The 20,073-nt window shown below is 47.0% G+C and overlaps 4 protein-coding genes across 4 annotated transcripts in view; 3 read left to right on the plus strand and 1 right to left on the minus strand.

The window, feature by feature from the left end:
- LOC8026196 (adenylate cyclase type 8) overlaps positions 1–20,073 on the plus strand; it is a 295,086-nt gene that overhangs the window by 81,735 nt on the left and 193,278 nt on the right. The window lies entirely within an intron of this gene.
- LOC121833087 (SWI/SNF-related matrix-associated actin-dependent regulator of chromatin subfamily A-like protein 1) lies at positions 10,027–12,400 on the plus strand. The gene has a single exon (XM_042286162.1). It carries the CDS (start codon positions 10,223–10,225, stop codon positions 12,302–12,304), a length of 2,082 nt encoding a protein of 693 aa, XP_042142096.1. The 5' UTR covers positions 10,027–10,222; the 3' UTR covers positions 12,305–12,400.
- Positions 13,296–14,465, minus strand: LOC8043037. The gene has a single exon (XM_040221854.3). The coding sequence runs from the start codon at positions 14,370–14,372 to the stop codon at positions 13,764–13,766; it is 609 nt and encodes a 202-aa protein (XP_040077788.2). The 5' UTR covers positions 14,373–14,465; the 3' UTR covers positions 13,296–13,763.
- On the plus strand, positions 14,695–19,292 carry LOC8043036 (V-type proton ATPase subunit e 2). Its single transcript, XM_002415966.4, has 4 exons — positions 14,695–14,967; positions 15,423–15,470; positions 17,896–17,995; positions 18,670–19,292. The coding sequence occupies exons 1-3, from the start codon at positions 14,870–14,872 to the stop codon at positions 17,987–17,989; spliced, it is 240 nt and encodes a 79-aa protein (XP_002416011.1). The 5' UTR covers positions 14,695–14,869; the 3' UTR covers positions 17,990–17,995; positions 18,670–19,292.

A 20,073-nucleotide genomic window follows, 5' to 3' on the forward strand; every position in this document is an offset into this window, starting at 1 on the left:
ACCTTCGCTCAACGAAGTGCTTGACAAGGGACCCAACATTGAAAACGACTTGCTTCAGATGCTTCTCAAGTTTCGTTGTAGCCCCGTGGTCCTCATCGCAGACATCCGCAAGACTTTCTTGCAGATTGGCATTCGACCCTCCGATCGTGATGCACTTCGTTTCCTATGGGTAGACCAACTCCCATGCAAGACAATCAACACGCCCAATGTTTTGGAATGGCGCATGACACGTGTCCCTTTCGGAGCATCCTCAAGCCCGTTCCTGCTTGCAGCAACGTTACGCCATCACATTATGTCCATGAGAGGACATTATCCTGACATGGCGGATCGGTTGATGCAATCCTTTTATGTTGACGATCTCGTGCTGGGTTGCTCGTCGGAGGACGACGCCTTACAGGCCTACCAGCAGACACGGTCCATAATAACAGAGGCAGGAATGGACCTACGAAAATGGTCGTCCAATCTGTCCTCTTTACAAAACCAGTTCATGCGTGATGAAATTTCGTATGAAAATGCCACTGAAGGTGAGACTGATCAGCTGAAAGTGCTCGGAGTTACGTGGGACCGCACTAAAGACGAGATCATTCTCAGTACACAAAATGTGACGACTTACTTGACAACGCAATCAGCCACAAAGCGAACCATTCTTCAGGCGTTCGCCCGGATCTTCGACCCATTTGGTTACTTGGTACCGTTTACGACTCAAGCCAAGCTCTTGTTTCAAGCACTCTGGGTACGAAAGTGCTCCTGGGACGAAAGCCTTTCCGCTGAAGAGCTTGCGGTATGGAATTCTTGGTGTTCGGATCTAGTTTCACTTTCATCGCTCCGAATTCCTCGGTACGTGATTCCTCCTGAAGCTGATGCAGACCCTTCGATTCAGTTGCATGTGTTTACAGACGCCAGCCCGCGTGCCTATGGAACAGCGATATACCTGCGGGCCGTACTTTCGAATGGGTCGTTCACAACACAGATCCTGATCGCTAAAGGTCGAGTTGCCCCTCTGAAACCGCATTCACTACCGCGACTCGAACTTATTGCCTGCCTTCTAGGAGCACGACTACTCAACTATGTGCGCAAAGTTTCTGGACTCGAACACGTTCAAGCGTACTTCTGGACAGACTCTGAGATTGCTCTCCATTGGATTGCCGGCCACCCAAGTCGATGGCAGCCTTTCATCAGCAACAGGATAGTAGAGAATCTCTACTATCCTGTTGCTGATGAAAGGCTGCCATCGACATGACAGGGCCGTACCCAGAAAAAAATTTCGGGGGGGGGGGGGGGGGGGGGTTTGGGGACAACGGCGGCCATTTTTAAAGTGTCTATTGTCTTATTTTCGCCTATGAATTATGTGCATCGGTGGCATATAATGGAGAGTTACAGCAAACCGGAGAACCGGTCCCGGTTAGGTACCCGGTAGCCGACCGGCGCCACTGCGTGTGCGCAGAGGTGGAGATTAAAATCGGCTGGCTGCCAGTGCACCGTTTAGGGCCGTACCCAGAAAAAAATTTCGGGGGGGGGGGGGGGGGGTCAGAACCCCCTAACCCCCCCCCCCCCCCCTGGTTACGGCCCTGGACTAGAGATCAGGCGTCTAACGGACAGCTTCCAGTGGTATCACTGTCCCAGCCAGGACAATCCAGCGGACCTGTTGACTTATGCCGTCCCAGCACCGATACTGCAACGTAGCGCCTTATTTATTTTATTTATTTATTTATTTCAGTACCCTCAGGGCCCAGAGGGCATTACAGAGGGGGTGGACAAGAACAACAACAATGCAAAAACATAAAAAAGCAAAGCAAAGGCCAACAATGCACTTCTGCTAGAGAGAAGAAAAGATCAGCCTAATATGTATTAGCAAAAATGATTAACTAATGCAGCTCTAAATAAATCAACTGATGATATGTTTACAAAAGATGCGGGAAGGTGGTTCCAATCGGAGGACGTTCGAGGAATGAAGGAGTCAATGTATGCCGAGGTTTTGCAAAGAGGTATGCCGACTTTGAAGCGATGATCGATGCGGGGAGAAATGAAAGATGGGCTCAGAAGTAGTTTGTCCTTCAGCGAGGCGTTAGAATGATACATTTTGAAAAACAGACATAGGCGTGATATTTTTCGTCGTAGTGAAAGAAGAGGCAGAGATAGAGTTGATTTCATAGATGATACACTAGCAGTGCGGTGATAATTGCAGAAAATGAAACGCACCGCACGATTTTGCATGGCTTCAATGTTATTCATGAGCGTCGTTTGGCCGGGATCCCAGATTGCTGCAGCATACTCGAGCTTTGAGCGAACTAGAGTTTTGTATAAAATTAGTTTGAGGGACATAGGGACTGAGGAGAAGTTTCTTTTGAGATACCCAAGCATAGAGTTAGCATTAGCGATAATGTGATCAGTATGAGCTTTCCATGACATGTTAGAAGTAATATGTACGCCAAGATATTTATAAGAAGACACAAACTGCAGAGGAGTGTTACAAATTGAGTATGACGATGGGGTCTTGATACCACGAGAGACACTCATAGCTTTACATTTATTAGTATTAAGAGACATCTGCCAAAGGTTACACCAGTCGGATACCACGCATAGGTCATCTTGGAGAAGTGTGGTATCAGAATCGTTAGTAATTTCACGGTAGATTACACAGTCGTCGGCGAATAAACAAATGGATGATGATACACACATGGGTAGGTCATTTATATAAATAAGAAACAAAAGGGGCCCTAAACGGACCCTTGGGGAACACCAGATATAACGGGACTGAGAGGGGACTTAGCTTCATTGGTAGTAACAAATTGAGAACGATCAGTTAAAAAACATTTAATCCATGACAAAACATTCGGGTCTATCTTAAGTTTACTAAGTTTATAAAATAGGAGTTTGTGAGAAACTTTATCGAACGCTTTGCAAAAGTCGAGGAAGACGCAGTCAACCCGGGATCCACGGTCAAGAATGGAAAGGAGGTCATTAGTGAAAGTTAAAAGTTGAGTTTCACAGGACAGTGATTTGCGGAAGCCATGTTGTGAAGGCGAAAAAAAAGAATTCGAATCTAAGAAATTCACCAGATGAGAGTAAATGATGTGCTCTAAAAGTTTACAGGGCGTGCTGGTTAAGGAAATGGGTCGATAGTTAAGAGGACTATGTTTGTCACCTGTCTTGTGAAGCGGAACCACCTTCCCTATTTTCCAGTCACTTGGCAAGACACCAAGGCTAAGGGATTGTTCAAAAATTTTAACAAGATAAACGGAGATGTAAATTTTAGTATGCTTTATAAATTTAGGGGTAATATTGTCAATGCCACAAGAAGAAGATATTTTCAAATTGTCGATAAGTTTAACAATTCCGTCACAATCAAGTATAAGAGGATCCATGGGAAAAAAATCATAATCTGGATACATAGGAAAACATGACCCAACGTCACTGGAGAATGCCTTAACAAACATATCATTTAAAACAAAGGCACACTGCTCTCTCGGAATGTCGATGCCACCAACCCCAGTAAGCGTAATATCAGTCCTCTTTGGTCCGTTTACGACACTCCAAAATTGTTTAATACTATTGGATAGCATAGAAGGTAGAGTTACGTTAAAAAGATTCTCTTGTCTTCACTGATGGCTGCCTTATAAGCATTTGCGGCTGTTTTATAAGCTACCCAATGCTTATCACAACCAGACGATTTCGCAGTGCGGAAAAGGCGTTTTTTCTTGTTAGAAAGACGTTTAAGTTTGACATTAAACCAAGGTGACGATACGTTAGAAACAATGAACCTGCATGGAATGAAAGAGGTAATTATGGTGGAATGGGCCTCATTAGAGAGATTTTAGTAGATCGTTCCCATGACTCCGATAACGATACCCGATACTCCGCCACCGCCTCCCTTGCGCATGCATAGTATCGTTATCGGGGCTATCGGGGGTATCGGAACGATCTACTAAAACTCTCTATTGGCTCGCACAAGGCGAGGGAACGGGGTTCTCCAAACAATTAATGCGAGATCCAAAAGGTCTCCCTATGGAAGAGTCAAGGCGCCCGACAACCAGTTGTCCCGTGGTTACACCGGACCACACCTCACTACTCGACCTAATGAAACACAGTAACCTGACGCGTGTTCTGCGCATTACTGCATGGGTACGAAGATTTCTGCATAACGCCTCACCGCTTCCACCACTATCAGGCCCATTGACAGCTACAGAATTGGTTCAAGCGGAGGTCTACTGGACACGAACGGTACAAACAATGGAATTTACAGTCGAAGTTGCAGCACTGCTGTCGGGTGGAAGGGTGCCTTTCACTTCTAGTATTGCAAGCCTCCATCCATTCCTCGACGACCATGGACTGATACGTGTTGGAGGTCGCTTGCAGCAACTGGACGTTCCGGAGGAGGTTAAACACCCGATTTTACTCCCGAGTAACCACAGATTCACAGAGCTTCTTGTACTGGCCACACATGTCCGACTACTTCACGGAGGGGTCGAAGACACACTCACGGAACTACGACAGAGGTACTGGATTTTAAGAGGGCGCCAGACAGTGAAGAGAGTGCAGCACACCTGTCTCCCATGTCGACGTAGGCGACTCCAACCAGAGGAAGCACCTATGGCTTCCCTACCACGAGAACGCATAACAAAAACGAGCCCTTTTAATGTCGTCGGTATCGACTTCTGTGGACCTCTGTACGTGCGTGCTGCACCGTCAGAAAAGGCTTTCATTGTTATTTTTTCTTGTGCTGTAACACGCGCCGTACACCTAGAACTTGCCTCTAACATGTCCGCAGATAGATTTCTTCTCGCCTTACGTCGCTTCGTGTCTCGACGCGGAGTACCATCTGTTGTTTACTCGGACAACGCGCAAACTTTCCATCACGCAGCCAGAGTCTTAAAGATGCTTCACACAGATGGTGTACAGGACTACTCCAGCGGACTCCATATTCAGTGGCGATTCAATGTGGAGCGAGCACCCTGGTGGGGCGGATGGTGGGAAAGGATAATTCGGACCGTAAAAAACGTGCTGAAGAGAACTCTTGGAAGCAGCAGCTTAGCCTTTGAAGAACTTACCACCGTACTTCATGAAGTAGAAGCCACCGTAAACTGCCGTCCACTTACCCACATCAGTAATGATCCGGAAGAACTAGAGCCCTTGACACCATCACATTTTCTCGTAGCCAAGCGACTTCTACGTATACCGCATGGAGCAGAAATCGGACCGCCAACATCGACTGCCGCTGAACTAAGGCGTCGTGCTCTGTATCGCCAGCGGTTAATAATGCAATTCTGGAAACGCTGGAAACACGAGTACCTACTGCTTCTGGACTCCGCACATAAGAGTCAGCCGCGGTTATTACCACGGGTCAATACAGGAGATGTTGTCCTCGTAGAGGACAACTCGCCGCCCCTTACATGGAAACTCGGGCGTGTAACAGACACCGTCTCGGGGAGAGATGGAATACCAAGAGCATGCACACTGCGCCTTGCGAACAGGCAAGAAATACACCGTCCCATTCAAGGACTTCACCTCCTTGAAGCAAACTCGCCAAGAGCAGGATCGAAGCCCGCTGATTCGACATAACAGCAAGTTTTGTTCCAAAACAAACTAGACGGAACTCTATTTTCATGGATTGCGATAACGTTTCTTTTCGTTCTGCTTGTGTGTTAACGGCTTCTTTTGATCCCGCCCCCTTTTTTTTTTGTGATTTTGTTTTCACATTACTGACACTGACCCCTCGTGTATTGTCTTGTCTCTCTTTTCTTCGGCCGCCGCGGGAAGTTGTTGTAGATTACGGGAATTCAACTACCAGAAGAAGAAAGAGACGACAGGACAATACACGAGACCACGAACGGCAGGATCGGGGCACGAGAGAATAAAACGGCCACCAACGAAACGGACGCGCTCGGGTTCTTTCCTCAACAAATACAAAGAAATCGACGAAAACAAAATGTCGCCATAACACAGTCAGCGCCAGAGACGCGTGCAGGGACACGCTCTTTGAGGGGCTTCTGAACAAAAAAAAAAAAAAATAAATAAATGTAAAAGTGGGAACAAAATGGCCAGATGTCTCCACCCTAAGGAAAGCGCACATGAAGGCACCCTACTACAGGCAATTTAGGTACCGTTGCGCGCGGCTTCAAAAGCTGATAACGCCGGTTCTCTCTATTGGACAGTTAATGCTTTCGCATTAAAAAGCGACGCGTTTCGAGCAGTCGCTATACTTCGTTTCAGCTTCGGTCCAGACGCAGCCAAAGCTACAAGCGCGAGCTCCGGGCTTTCAGCATCCCTGCCAAGCACGCGCGCTCGTGCAGTGCAAGCACTGTTCTGGGCCACATGCTCGCGCTTGTAGCATCGGCTGCGTCTGGACCGAAGCTGAAACGAAGTATAGCTGACCCGACTTTGTGCGATGGGATCTAGTCGTGGAGCGGCTGAGCCAATTAGCGGCGTTCAGAGCGAGAGTTTTCAAGAAGCATGTTGGCCGCTCTGGGGGCACCATTGCGATACTCTGCCCCGCAAGCGGAGCGTATGCAGCATTGCAGTTACTTTAGGTCACATGGCGTGCGCGATGAGCGAGTTGCAACTCGCTCATCGCGCACGCCATGTGTGATCTAGAGTAACTGCATATGCTCCGCTTGCGGAGCACAATATCGCAACGGTGCCCCCAGGGCGGCCATGTTGGATCCAAGGCTGTACTGCGGGAAGCGACCGTCGCTTCTTCAGGAGACAGAAGGCGTGGATGGCGTGTCTGTGAGCAGGCAACACCACCTAGAGCAGTGAGGCGGCGCGCTGAGGCGAGCGAGCAGAGAAGATATATTGCGGTAGCAAGCCGCGCGTGCGCCGTCGTCTCGTCTTTTGTGTTCTCTTTTTCTCTATGCCATCGGTAGAACGCATAGTAACCGACGAAAACGTCGTCCCTTTGAAAGCCGTAGCTACGCGTTGTTGTGTGGTCCGAAGTGCCCGGATGTGACCGTCGCGTATCACTCCGCTAGAGCACTATATAGCTCCTTCGGAGCAGAGTAGCGCAATCTAGAACGCCGCCTCTCGGCGACTAGCGGCGAACGCCCGGAGGTTCCAACTGCGGTCAGAAATGCATGGAGAACGTGAGAAAATCGTTGTTTCTTCAGTATTGTGGGAATGTACGGAATGGCAATCGTTTTTGACCTAATAATGAAACATTTTAGAATAATTTGCGCGAAGTTTTGTGCCCCGCAAGGACCTGACTTTTTTTAAAAAATTGCTTGAACAGCATCATGCAGCAGACGACACGGCGACGTCACACCATTCACGTGACCCGCTCCGGCCAACCCGAAAAGCCCATCTCCGCTGCGAGCAAAAATCGTCTGCTTCAAACGCCATTGCCTTGGAAATTGCCTTCTCAAAATTTGCACACGCATCCGATATTATTAAAACTTTGATAAAATGTTTAGCGCTTTACTAACTTCACGACAGGCTAGTTTTGAAAAATGTGAACTCGCCGTTAGTTTTTTAATCAGCCGTGTTATGTCGATCTCCATGTATTCTCCCATAGGGCGGGCCGCCTCCTGGAACCCTGAGTACCACGTGACTCGCGCCGAGCCGCTCTGTCGGCCATGTTGTCGGCAAAACACGGGGTTCAAAGGATTGCGCTACTCTGCTCCGTAGGAGCTATATAGTGCTCTACACTCCGCGAGTGCCGCAGCCTCGAGCAACGCGATCGTCCTCCGTGTCGTCTGCTTCCCAGACTTTGGAAACACGTTTTAAAACATCGCTCGCGTTATAAAACAATGTGATTATACTGTTCTCAGTGGCTACAGATAATGTTCAACGGTCAAGGAACCTTCAAGTTCGTTCGATTATAGTATGGGGCGTGCTTTTTGTAAAGGCAACGCGAGAAACATTCTCCGCCGAAACATGGCGTCTGCAAGGTCCTTTTCCTTCATGCAAGTTGGATCTAGTTCGGCGTGCGTGACCGCTTCTCCGCCAATACGGAGTTGGCGGCGCAAGAGAAGAAAAAATAAACGCGATACTCTGACTCTAATGTGACCATCTGATTTATTTATTATACTATTATTATTTTTTTTTTTTTTTTTTTCTGCGGTGCGTGCGGAGTGCAGGTTCGTTTGCTCTTTTGCAGGGGTTGGGGTCATGTCAGAACACCGAGCGCTAATTTGCTCTGATTGAAGGATAGTGGGTAGACCTCAAAGCAAGCTGTCTTGATGTCTACCCACTATGCTTCAAACAGAGCCAGTCAGACCTCGGCGTTCTGACGTCGCCTAGAGCTCCTGTATAGGAACTCTAACGCCGCCACAGCCCCTGCAGAAGAAGCAGACGAACTTGCACTCCGCATAGCCATGGTTTCGGTTTCAACCGCTCCGTTGACGAAGTAATACATTTGAGCACTGCATGAAAATAAAGTCGGCGCTAGCTTGCATTGCACCCGTTCATCTTCGTGAGTGCCCCCGTTGTGAAACACGAACCCCCAGCGGCGGTAGTGTATGCTTGGCGAGGAATAGTAGTATGTTCTTTGGTGTTCCCTACCTTTTTCCTGCAGTAAGTCGATCACTGGTTGGAAATTTGGTATTCTGAAGAGGTCGTTTACCTTTACTTCCGACTGGATATCCTTGTCAGAATGGTTGGCTCATGGGCTTGCCATTTCTCTCTAGGACAATGGTGCGGAATTGAATATCGCCTTTGTGTGTTTTGGCCGCGAAAAATACAAGGGTATTGTCCCAAACAGAGTTAAGCGAACAAAAAGGACACCAAATTCACAACGTATGATTGACTTTCAACAGGAAAAGGGATGTGACATTGTCTCGGGATTTTCAATTGATGTCTCTTACATTTCTGGTGGCCTGGCTGCCACTCCAGAGTGCAGCATGACCCTCCCGACTCACGGGTATATATATATATATATATATATATATATATATATATATATATATATATATATATATATATATATATATATATATATATATATAAACTCGAGGACAATGAATAGGATGCTACGGTGTGACCGGCTCAGTATAGGTACTTTTCACGTGACGTCACCACAGCAGTCGAGCCGCCTGCGCGCCATGTGTCTGCTCTGTTCCATGGGCGCCGCCATTTTCGTTTATGCTGACGTCATGACACAGAAGTGGGGCTGCGTTTTTTGAAAGGCTCAGTTTCTTTTAGAAACCTTTGCCCATATCGTATACTTCGTTTCAGCTTCGGTCCGAGTGCGACCGATGTTTTGAGCCGAAGGGCCAATCAAACAGCGAAAAAGGCACAACGTCAGGGTGTGCCCTCTGCAGTTGATAGGAATAGCCGGTATTCGCCGTCCCTCTTTGCGTGCTCCTCTGCCGGCTAGTCCTATCAAGCGCAGGGAGCACGCCATGACGTTGCGCTTTTTGCGCTGTTTGATTGGCCCTTCGGCTCATAACATCGTCCGCGCTCGGACATAAGGTGAAACGAAGTATAGTGCAAGAAGGTAAGAAATGCACAGTCACGAAGCTCCAAGAACCGCACCGACGCAAAGAGCGTTGTAAAAAGCAAAAATATTGTTTTATGCGCAGCCCCCCCTCTTTACAAGAACCTGCGTTTGAGATTATTATTTCCCATTTTTATCGCTGGGGGCTAGGATATCGGACACTGGTCTATACCTCTTGTGCCATCGTCGTCCTCTGTTTACCTTTGCTCAAGCTCATTCACATCGGGAGCCCGTAAAAACGTTCCTCAGCATTCCATATTTATGAGTAGGCAACACGTATAGCATTATAAATGTAAGGAAAGTTGCATATTCGAAAATGTAAGCACCGTATTTGTCGTTACAGCAGGCCGTGAAGTGATGGCAAATCGAAACCGAAACTGTGTGGCCAACCAGTACCCAAGATGCTAGCCATTGGGATCGCTTCAATTCTGGAAGATATAAAACCCGTGATAAAATTCACGCCTGGCGTGAATTTTATCAAAACAAAAGCAAACTGATTGAGGGGCCGCACGGTAGTGCAAAATCACGAAATAAGCCTACGTTTTACTAGCTAGATGGCGCAGGTGTCCGCCTTTAAGCCTAAGGGTGAAGTCAGATTGTGCTCGTCCATCCATCTATTATTTCACGGATTTCACGCAAGCTTGTTGATTCCACGGAACGGTAAACTTTCAAAATGTTCTTTGAAGACGGTAATTTGAGGTTTCAGATTTCAGGAGTCATGATATGACATGATACTTATTGTCTCCTCTCCTCTTTCATCTGAAATGCGTACTGCGTTTAATAAGCACAGATATGAACGCCAATGACACGCTGACAGAGGCACAGAAGAAATTGATCGAAGAGAACCGTCGCAAGGCTCTTGCAAAGCGGGCGGAACGACTAAAGGCGAGCGCATCACAAGCAGCAACCGCCGCTCCGTCTAAAAATTACGTTCATGCTCCATCTCAGACTGCAACCACATATAACGGTCAAAAAAGCAAAACGTCCACCTTTTACCATCAAGGACAAAACCAGCCTCAGTGGGGTACTCAAAACTCACCGCAGTTATCGGGCCAGAGCCGAGCAGGGCCATGCCAACAAGACGGCACCTTCAAAGCCGGTGCCACCAGCTCATTCCCGGCAAAGATCGTCAACGGTTCGTGCATCATTGTCTCCCTAAGCAGATTTGTGGTGGACGTACCGTATCACCAACAGATGATCGAAATATTTAAGACCATTTCTTCGCGCAACTATGACGCCGTTCAGAAAAGGTGGAGCTTTGCTTTGAGTAGCCACAACGAGCTGGTGCAGAAACTGAAGCCTCTGCGTCCTAACGTGCTTGTGGCAGAGATTCCATCCCACGTCTTGAAGGTATTTGAGGCAGCACCGACGGAGGAATATGAAGTCAGCCTGAGTGGAATCGACTGCAAGCTCGAACAAGCCTTGCTCCCATTTCAAAAAGAAGGGGTGTGCACAGCGATCAGACGCAACGGACGACTCCTGATTGCAGATGACATGGGGCTCGGCAAGACAATCCAGAGCATAGCCGTGGCTTGCTACTTCAGAGAAGAATGGCCTGTGCTCGTGGTGGCCCCATCTTCCGTCAGGTTCACGTGGAAGGAAGCCTTCTTGCATTGGATGCCGTCCCTCAGGGACGACCAAGTGACGGTATTGGTGACGGGTTCCGACAAGGTCGACAAGGACCATCAGGTCGTCATCACGAGTTATGACCTGCTGTCACGGAAGGTGGACGATATCCGTGGCAAGTTCCAGGTTGTCATTCTGGACGAGAGCCACTTCATCAAGAGCCACAAGGCAGCTCGCACCAAGGCTTGCCAGAAGGTCATTGCAAAGGCCAAACGTGTCCTGCTACTTACCGGGACGCCTGCCCTCTCGAGACCCATTGAGCTGTACACCCAGATTTGTGCCGTGCGGCCCAAGTGCTTTCCTAGCATCCAGGAGTATGGGATCCGGTACTGCAACGGCAAGGTGACCCAGTGGGGGTGGGACTACTCAGGCTCGTCAAACATGCAAGAACTCCAGCTGCTCTTGGAAAAGAGCGTCATGATCCGCAGACTCAAATCAGACGTTCTATCCCAGCTGCCCGCCAAGCAGAGACAAGTGGTTGTCCTGGATCCATTGACCATCAAGACCACTGACAAGGTCCTCCAACACATGGCAAAGGAAATGCAGAATGAGAGCATCCAAGGGATGCAGCGGAGGGGAGTTCTTCTCACATACTTCCGTGAGACCGGACTCCACAAGTGCAAGGCCATCTGCAAATACCTCGAAGACCTGCTCGAAAGCGACCAGAAGTTTTTGTGCTTCGCGCACCATCAGGTGGTCATCGATGCAGTGTGCGAGCTCCTGGACAAAAAGTCGTGTAGCCACATCCGCATCGACGGCAAGACGTCTCCGGAACTCCGCAAGATGCTCTGTGACAAGTTCCAGTACAACGACATGTGCAAAGTCGCCGTCCTCAGCATCACGGCGGCCAACGCCGGCATCACGCTGAGCTCAGCCAGCCTGGTTGTGTTTGCGGAGCTATTCTGGAATCCCGGGATTCTGACGCAAGCGGAGGACAGGGTGCATAGGATAGGGCAGCAGAACTGTGTGATGGTGCAGTACCTTGTGGCAAAAGGAACGGCCGACGATTACATCTGGCCGTTGGTGCGGAATAAGCTCGATACGTTGAGCAAGGCAGGGCTAAGCAAGGATAACTTTTACGATGTGGATCTCAAGACATGTGCAGACTCCAAGCAGAAAACCCTGGACGAATGGTTCGGTCTGGAAGACGACGAATCCTGGATGGATCTTTTGGAACAGGACGACAAGGAGTGCGTGGCAAAATCAGATGATGAGTGCGGTGCAGTGAAGAAGCCCAAAGTGGGGTGAGGCCTTGTATGTTGTGGTGCATGAGGGGAGAGCAATTTCGATCACCTTTTTGATGAAACGTTTTCTATAACCTTAATAAAACCTTTTTATCGGTTACGAAGGGCATATTCTTTTCATTTCCCGTATGAGCTAGAGGCGACGTGCACATACTTTGTTCCAATTCTAATTCATGGAATCTGAGAACTAATGGCTTCAGCTATGCTGCCGTGGCAATGTTGTGCACAGTCTAGCCTTGCAGCACTTTGCAGTCTCCTTTGACAGAAGCATAATAGGAGTAAAAGACTACTATAGCCCAGACGTTACATATTATGATTTTGCCACAGTCATCATAATTAGGCTAATGTTAACTCACTTGAAATCTCAACTAGTGAAACTTTTATCTCGGATTCGTAGAAGCTGAGAATGTTACGTCTCATTTTAGTTTGGTCACTGAACAGTTACTGCAACACTGTTGGTTGTTAGTGTCTCTTGTGCATCTTCCTTTTAGTGCTGTGGGCATGGAAGACAGTGCACTACAGATACACAAACAGGGAGGTCAGGTGTTGGTCGGCGTACCATTTGATTAGGAAACCCCTCCCCCTCTCCCTCGTTTCACGCCCTAAATTTTACACATGCAGAAATCAAGAGGGGGGTCAGGACATCCGGACCCCCCCTCTAAATCCGCCCCTGTACACAAATGGGAAAGACAGCATGTGAGAGCACTTGGAGCATCTACGACTGAGCAGTGTGCAGTCACAAATATGAGAATTTAGATTAAATAACTTATTTTTGTTTATAATAAGATTTTTTAGAAATGAAACAGCTATTCATTGTTGGCTGAGGCTACCACTTTAGTACGCTATAAACATACTCAATTATTGAGTGTATGGTAGTGTCTCTACTGTTGCATACCACTCTTGCATCATTTTGTTGGAACCCCTTTGGTAAAAGTGACATATCAGCGAGTCGCACCCAGCACCCACGTGACATGAACTTATCAGATCTGCAGCTCCTGTTGTGCACAGAGAAAGTTTATTCCACTCAGCAGGGCACCTCATCACAAATTTAGTGCATTCTGGACATCGTTGTTGCACAGCTGACACGGTTTTAGGTAATCATTTCGTTTCAGCTAAAGGTGTTTGCCTAGTCTCTAACATACGTAGGGCTGCAGGCTGCAGCCGCGCTTGTCATAGACACACTGGTTGATTTGACATAATTTACACTAGAAAGACACATAGTTTAGAGAATATCAAGCTAACATAAGTCCAGAAAGACTTCCGATTTTCTCGGCATGATATCGATTACAAATGAGCATGTGGCAACGTATTTGGTCCGTGTTTTAGTAGCAGCGCTTCTGCTTAAAAGTCAGGTGTCAATAAACAATAAAAAAATAAATAGCATCTGAATAATCAGAGTTGTCACGTGTCCCTAGTTAAAGTGCGCACTCGGCAAATAAAACCGGATGCTTAAAAACTCCCCTTCACGCGGCCACTCTCTGCAGCAACTGTTCATACTGCTTCACAACGTTCTGATTCACAAACAGAAGCTTCCCCGCAGGCAGATAGAGCTTGACGATCGCGTGCACCAGTCCAGCCTTCGCGAGCAGCTCGGACGGCGTCACGAACACGACGTGGCACGAGATACTGTGGATTATCTGTCTCAATATCTGGCCGCCCAGGGAGACGTTTTCGTCGCTGTCGCACATCAGCACGAAGCAGCAGTCTCCGAACGAATGCCACACTACTATGCTTTCTGGGGAATCGGCGTCGTTCAGAAAGAACGCGCCTTTCTTTTCGATGGGGTGCAGGGAGGCCTCGGCGCCGGCGATCGAGGTGTGGTGCAAGGCCGATTTCATGTCTTCGACGACGTGTTGGTGCACCCGCTTGAAAAGGTCGCTCTGGGCTTTGTGTTCTTCATTCATTTCGCTCGGGCCGCGTTGGCAGTCTTCTTCAAGTTCGTCGGGCTCATTGCGGACCGTGTTCGACTCGTCGCTGTGGGACGTTCCCGCTCGGTTCAGGCTGTAGGCGGTTGAGTGGATGACGCCCGATGCCTTCTCCGAAACGGAGAGAATCAAGAAAGCCAGCACCATTTATGCTTAAAGATTGGTATACGGTAAATACTACAGTAGGCCGCGATATAAACGAGAGCCTACAGAAATCAGCTGACCGAGGCTCCCTTCGGTTCGGATCGGATTGGCTTCAAAGCTATCCTACTTACCATCCTTCCGACGCTTCCGATTAACACCTTATTTTGTAAAATAATTCAATAAAACACTCAATTTTTATTGCATTACGACTAATAAAATGAAATATTTTAATTTTAAAAGCAATAAAAAAACAGTAGTATTGGTGTAGTTCTAAAAAAGCTACTTAGATTTAGTCACGTGACATTGTCATGACGTTTTTACAATCGCAGAAGTTCAACGATGGTGTAAGCGAACGCAACTGCGGCAGCATCTTCTGTCCACTTGAATCGTGCCTGCTCGTCAGCTCTGAAGAAGGTTTGCGACGACAGAGGCGTTGTTTTTCCTTTCCTTTTCGGAACATTTAACCTGAACGTTAACATCCACAACTTAAGGCCTTCGAGATGGTTGCTTCGGCTCTACCGGTGTCATTATTCACGCTTTTCTGGCTCGGAGTCGGGGCCGGGGTGCCGTGGTTCGTGCCAAAAGGAGACAACAGAGGGTACGTTCCCAGCTTGTTACTTTTCATATTGTCTCTCCTCCAACATCTAAACAGGTTGCGCGATAGCACGAGGACGGTACACCGATCTTGTGACATTTAACGGGCCGCTTGCACGCGACTGCCTGTCAGAAGCCTCACGCTCGGTCAGCCGCAACAACCTGCAGAAGCGCGAGCAGGTTCGCTTGAATGATGCTTGCGCTGCATTGAGCGCGCGTGCTTGACGGTCACACTCAAAGCGTGGTCCGCTACTGCAGCTGCCGCTTCGCAAGTGCTCATCGGAATCTTTCCACAATCGCTCGTGTTGTGCCCAGCGCAAGAGCGCTGAAGCTTGCAGCAAGGATCTGAATGGGTAGCATGTGTTATTTACGGTAAAGTAAATGAATTTCTTTGCTCGGTCTTTCAATGTCGCGAGACCAAAAAATTCAGTATTTTGTTTTTTTTCCTCCTTTCCATAGGATGATCCAGACCATGATTGGCATCACGGCAGTACTCTGTTATACTTTGTGAGTAAAGCTCTCTTATTTATTACTTCGGTGAGTTTTATTAGTTCATGTTACCTGTTAGCAGCTCGATCCCCACAGCCGGTGTCCACCATATATTGCATTGTTAGCTAGCTGTGATTAGCAAATCAGCCTCACAATATTATTGACAAGTATTATGTGTTACATCCATAAAGTTTGTGTAATAATTTTTTCCACGCATTTCAGCTGCCCCAAAGCCAAAAAGCATAAATGCTGTCTTCGCTGGCCCTGGGGTTCCAAGGTTGCCGACAAGACCTTAAGGTCTTGTCGGCAACCTTGGCGGGTGCAAGGACTTTTTGACTGGTTTTTAATTTGCACCGAACCTGAGCGCACTGAACGTAGTAACTTAATGAAACTTTTCTTTTTCGAAATTCCCATTATATTAAAAGTTATAAGCAAATTAAAGTTACAAAAACAAGCAAAAAATGACCTCCCTCATGATGTCCTTGGTTGCTTGAGAGTGGCCGTGAACTAGAGGAGGGGTAGTGAGCTTATCGAGCGCTCACAGCTGCCGCACTCCGTGTCGACGGCGCGAGAGGGTGCCACTAAAGCTTGTTCTGGATAAACTGTATGCAGAAGGCAGCCAGAGCAGCTCTCATTGCATTTGCTGTGAGATTAAATGCTAGTTCGGCATGACACTTCATCGGCCACAAACGACAGCAAACACGGGGTAAAGATCAGTTCAGAATGGGAGCCACTTCGCGCTGCCATACTGCGAAACGGCCAAACCGCAAGACAAAGTTTCTCGCCAAAGGCCTTCGGAACGCTCGGAGCCGGTTGGATCCTCCTGTCCATACGACCGCAATGCCGCCGCATACATCCGGGACCTTTCCGTGTCGGCGCCTGATCCCACTACTCCTTTCTAGTATGCGCTGCCTTTTCCACCGCTTGATGGCGGGTATGTCGACGGGTCATTTCTTGTTTCCGTACTTTATGAACTGCATTTGTTTCTTTTCTGATCTAAAATACAGAACAAAAACTACTTTTCTAAATAGTTGAAATAATTTGCGCCACTCATATTTTGTATTTCGACTAAAAAGAAGCTTTCAGCGGCTCTGACCATTAGTAAGCCCAGGACCAAAGACGTCACATACCGCACACTTTCGGCACCGCGGGTCGCCCTCGTCGGTGGAGGAGGTTTCCGCGTCGTCCGGTTAAAATATGACGCACTGATATTTAGTTACTCTCTCCGTGCCCGCTGGCTTACCCAAACCCCGAGACATGGAAACCGCAAAAAAGGTAGACGCTTAAATGTGATTGCAGGGCCCCTTTAATAAACAGAGAAAAGTAGTAAGCTATTCCTTGCTCAGTGATAGCTTACTACTTAGTTTGCAACAAACACCGGCAACATAAATCATATGGAGTGAAACCTAAAGTTGATGAACAACCAAACTGTTTCAACCGGTCGCCGCAAAACGAACGCACCTCACCTTGCGCCTGCTTCCTTTTGCCGACCTTCTTTTATTCTCCTTGACATTTCCTCTCGGGATCACCAATATCAGCACTCGCTATTCCTAAACTACCTCAACTGAGTTAACATCGTTACTCGACAGAGTAAAATAAAGAATATAAATGCTCTGCTCCCTCTCTGCCCTTATTTCTTAGTTTCATGTCTAAGTTTCTGCAATGTACAGCTTGAAGCGAAATATTTGAATTTCCTTTGGTGTGGCACAACCTAACTTATCTTTTTATTTTCGACTTCAAACAGCATGCTTTCTTACCCTTATCCTAATGTTTCACACTTGAGCTAGTCTTTGCAGCATATTTTCAGTGGAGGTTAGTTCCTTTTCTCTCTACTTGAGGTGCCTCCACCAAATAATGTTGCCTCCACTGGCTAGGGGGCACAAGCCATCACCCTATTCTAAAGGTTCAATTTTATTCATTCATCCATCCATGTAAATGGCGTCATTCGTGATATTGCTAAGGTCTTGACCAAATGAATGACCGAGAGAGTCTTACAGCACGGATGCTGAGTGAGGCACTGGTAGACACTTCTAGGGGTCTCAGCTAGGTAGCTCCGAACTTTTAAGCCACGAAGCTTAGTATATTTAAAGTAACATGTAGTGCTTAGTCATAGAAGACAAAACCAAAGGAATAAGTAGGGAAACTGAAAGAAGATCCTTCATCGAAACCCTGACACTTTTTTTTTACTCCAGTAAGGAGAGTGTGCAGGCTCGCTAAAGAAGCGTGCAGATGTTTCGTAACATGGCTTTTCTTGTTTAGTACATTGCTTATACAACTTATATAATTAAATCAACCTCATTACAGCAGGCACCATCTTGGTGGAATAAGCTACCACAATACGAGGGGTACAGCACACCCACTACGACCATCTATTCATCCATCTGTGTTGCCAAAGTACACAGCGTTTGGTGCACTCTTGAAACCACTTTCTTTGCATTTGCAGTTGGCTCTGCTGCTACATGTCTCAGATGAACCCCTTGGTGGGACCACTACTCAAGAACGAGACGGCCGTCGTCATACGCGGCGAATGGTCGTAGCTGCAGGTACGTGAGGCGGAATTAATATGCAAATTTCGGGGGTCTTGCCAAATAGACCCCATCCCAACTTCTGAAATGATGCATAGATTATGCGCAGCCGCCATTCGTTGGTCTCATCGTTTCCGGCATGAAGCCCGTGATTGGTTCCAAGTTTGCCCCTAGCACTGACTCAGCACTCGTGTGGAATGCGTTTCGATCCGAGTACACCCTGAATGCAGACGAAGCGCTCGTGTCTAATGCGTGCTCATAGTGCATGACCAACTAATGGCCACTGCACAGAATCTATGCATCAATTCGGAATTTCGAAAAGGCTGTACTGTTTTGTCTTTTTCCATTTCATGATTTTGTTAGACATTTTCTCTGAGGGAGGAGCTAAGCTATGATCCCTTCCCTCAACATACAGAGCGTGAGTTCATGCTGGTGTGGAGTGCCTACAAGTAGCTTCCAGCAAAGCTCACCGTCAATTGTACCTTGTTCAACGAGCCGCCTTCTCTGAGGAACTGAAACTAATTGATTTGTCTTTCCTTATTTCTGCTTTCTTGAACAAGCATGTGAGGCTCTTGTGTGTAATTTTTTTAGTCCTCGGTGATGTTAATATGTTACATACTCAAAACAAAAATAAGTTATATGTAAAAAAGAAATTTTTGTCGCTGTTCACCTAAGCAAATAATCCTTCACAGGTTTCCAGAGATGGTGGCCTGATGACCTGAATTTTCGACGGCGTCCTACGGTGGTCTGCGTATTGCTGGTAGCTTTGTCCATTTAGTTGTCAGGCCTGCCATGGTTGTTTAACCTTACTACTTGTACTAGTATGTGAGACCATGCTTGCATCACCTAGTTGCTGGATGCAGATGAACTGCCTACCATGAGATCTGACTTGGAGGTGCATTTTATTTCCCTTTGTACACAATTTTGTAGGTTGTATCTTTTGTTAGCTGATGTGAGAAATACTGCTGACAGAAGCAGTGTGCACTCAGTGAGACAAGAACTGAGCATGCTGGTGTTAAAACTCTAAGCAGATGAGTGGGGAACTTATACGCAAGTGCTTGAGTGTTGCCCTCACATTTTAGTATGGTTGTAGCTGCTGTGCTTCTTAGCACTTCATTCACACTCTGGCTCTTTATGAGTTAATGGACTTTATTTTATGCATTTAAGGGATATTTCTACACAGATTTTTTTAAATGCTGCACAGAACTTAATTTAACCCCCGACACTTTTATGTTGTGCCAAATAAGTTGTTGCAAACTAAGTTTACTAGTCAGTGTGCCCCTCTTAGTGTTCAATAAAAACAAATTGGTGTTCACATCTGTTTTGTCCTTTTACTCAATAAAACTGCACTCTCGTCAACACAGAACACTTGAAAATTATTTAAAAAAAAAAATTAGTATTTTTTATTCAATTATCTTACAACTATTCCCAAGTACCCTGGACTTATTCTGTCTGCAGATGACACGCATTTTTGGCTTGAAATGTTAAGGCGTCCCTTGAGTAAATGACAAATATAGTTCTCTTTTTCAACCTAGCAGTATGGCTCCAGAAAAATTAAATGCAAAGAATAATAGTATACACTCTTTGTACCTGTAAAGAAGCATGCTAATACTAATACTGAGATAAGCCCTATATACGTAAATAAAAAATAATGAAACAAGATCAACAGCAAACATTTCTGGATGTTGAACTAGGAGTACCAGTAGAATGCGAAGAAACAAGCTCCAAGCTTCCCAAACAAATTTTTTTTTCTTTAAATAATCAACGTAACATTTACGTAAGGTGTTGTGGTTGCTGCGCTTGAAGGTTTCGCAATGTTCCCCATGGTTCGCGGTCTGCTCAGGCGGGTTAGCTTCTTGCCGGGCCCGGGTGCATTGCGGAGAAGCGACACCCGCGGAGCAGACGTCGTGGCCCTGCGTAGCTCGCTTCGCCGCAGTGCCAGACGCGTGCTAAGGGGAACAGCACTCTTCCGGTGTGGTAAAATGCACGCGCTCGCGTCAAGTATCTAATAAAAAAGTACATTATTATTTTGCGGTTGAATTTACAAAACGGCCGCTTGTATATTGGGTAGACTGCGATATCTTGACAAATTGCGT

This window comes from Ixodes scapularis, unplaced genomic scaffold (genome assembly GCF_016920785.2).
Source record: "Ixodes scapularis isolate PalLabHiFi unplaced genomic scaffold, ASM1692078v2 PGA_scaffold7__128_contigs__length_106722199, whole genome shotgun sequence".
In the NCBI taxonomy this organism is placed as follows: Eukaryota; Metazoa; Arthropoda; class Arachnida; order Ixodida; family Ixodidae; genus Ixodes; species Ixodes scapularis.

Coding starts and splice junctions, on each gene's coding strand:
- LOC8043037 (XM_040221854.3), bottom strand. CDS start 14,372: ATGGTGCTGGCTTTCTTGATTCTCTCCGTTTCGGAGAAGGCATCGGGC.
- LOC8043036 (XM_002415966.4), top strand. CDS start 14,870: ATGGTTGCTTCGGCTCTACCGGTGTCATTATTCACGCTTTTCTGGCTC. Junction 14,968..15,422: donor CCAAAAGGAGACAACAGAGG/GTACGTTCCCAG, acceptor TCCTTTCCATAG/GATGATCCAGACCATGATTG. Junction 15,471..17,895: donor GCAGTACTCTGTTATACTTT/GTGAGTAAAGCT, acceptor TTGCATTTGCAG/TTGGCTCTGCTGCTACATGT.
- LOC121833087 (XM_042286162.1), top strand. CDS start 10,223: ATGAACGCCAATGACACGCTGACAGAGGCACAGAAGAAATTGATCGAA.